Raw genomic sequence first — 1,245 nt, forward strand, 5'->3', positions numbered from 1 at the left:
TGTCTATCTACAATAGCGTGGTCCGTTGCATTGCATCATCCAAACGAGACGGGGTGAGGTCCAGGGCGCTTTTCTGATTGCCTTAGCTTCGTGTTACCGCGTCAAGGAGGTTTTGCAGTTCGAATATGCATAGGTGGACAGGTAAAAGAACTTGTCCGACCTGTTTTATTGACCGACCTCGCTCCACCATAGTGGGTGGAAAACATTGAAGTTTCCCTCAATAATAGAGCAGTTATTTTCCAAGGTCTGCAGAAGGGTAGCGAAGGATCCAGTGATGCTCGGTGGTGGGGGGATGTAAACATTCACTATACCCAGATGAGTATTACCTATCACAATTTCACAGTTACGGCTTTGATGCCAGTGTCGTTTGGGAGTGCTTTCCATGTCACACTCCTGGTCTGGATGCTGCTTCGTTGGTGCACCAAGATGGCAACTCTTCCACCCCGAGCGTTCGGGGGGCTACAGTAAACTGTGTATGGCGGGACCTTACAGATGCGAGACGCCTCACGCAACTTCTTCACCTCCGGAAGAAGATAGACGTCTGCATCTAGAGCAAGTAGGCTTGATAGCTTTACTGCTGAGACACCGTTAACGTTCTGCTGCACAAACCGGAGGGGTCCAGGATTGCGCTCAAAGTATCCACACAGTAACAGCAGAAGCTTGCAATCGTGCGAAATTAAACCCTTGCAAGGTCCAATCTCTGCATCCGCAGTACTGTAGCGCACAGTGCGAGCGACCAACCAACCACTAGGGTGGTTTCCACTATCCGTTTTCCCAACAAGTAGAAACCTAAGCTTGTTAGCCCTTTCGGGTGTCGCAGGCCCTTGGCTTCCGCACCCTGGCTCAGCCGGCCACCTCATCGTGGTACCAGGGTCCAGTACCTCGCCTATGCGGGGGAAGTCAAGCCCCTGCAACCGTCAGCTCTTTGAGGGAATCTGCTGCGGGTGCAGGGGCATCATGTTTTTTTAATATAACGCGCAATTATCTCAAAGAGATATTTGGCAGCGTACCACCAGCAGTCCTATTCGAACGTTGGTGCCTGCTTTGTGGTGAAGGGGGGAGAGTTTCTGGGCTGACGAGACCCAGGCTCCGTCTTAATATGGACGGGGGCGACTAACTGTATTCATAGGGACTCATCGAGGAGATAGTGAGCGTTTCCGCTTCCCACGCGATCCGACAGAGGGGAAGACAGAAGTTTGATATCTCCTAGACAGAGGGCAATCACTACGAGGGTCAGCTGATTCG

At 51.6% G+C, this 1,245-nt stretch overlaps 1 protein-coding gene across 1 annotated transcript; it reads right to left on the bottom strand.

Annotated features, from left to right (window-relative positions):
- Positions 1–329: 329 nt before the first annotated feature.
- On the bottom strand, positions 330–860 carry TEOVI_000576900 (uncharacterized protein; the record flags this gene model as incomplete). Its single annotated transcript, XM_067220736.1, has 1 exon — positions 330–860. One exon carries the CDS (start codon positions 858–860, stop codon positions 330–332), a length of 531 nt encoding a protein of 176 aa, XP_067076837.1.
- Between the last annotated feature and the right edge of the window lie 385 nt (positions 861–1,245).

The sequence above is a fragment of the Trypanosoma equiperdum genome (assembly GCF_001457755.1).
Source record: "Trypanosoma equiperdum strain OVI genome assembly, contig: ctg_1213, whole genome shotgun sequence".
NCBI classification, from domain to species: Eukaryota; Euglenozoa; class Kinetoplastea; order Trypanosomatida; family Trypanosomatidae; genus Trypanosoma; species Trypanosoma equiperdum.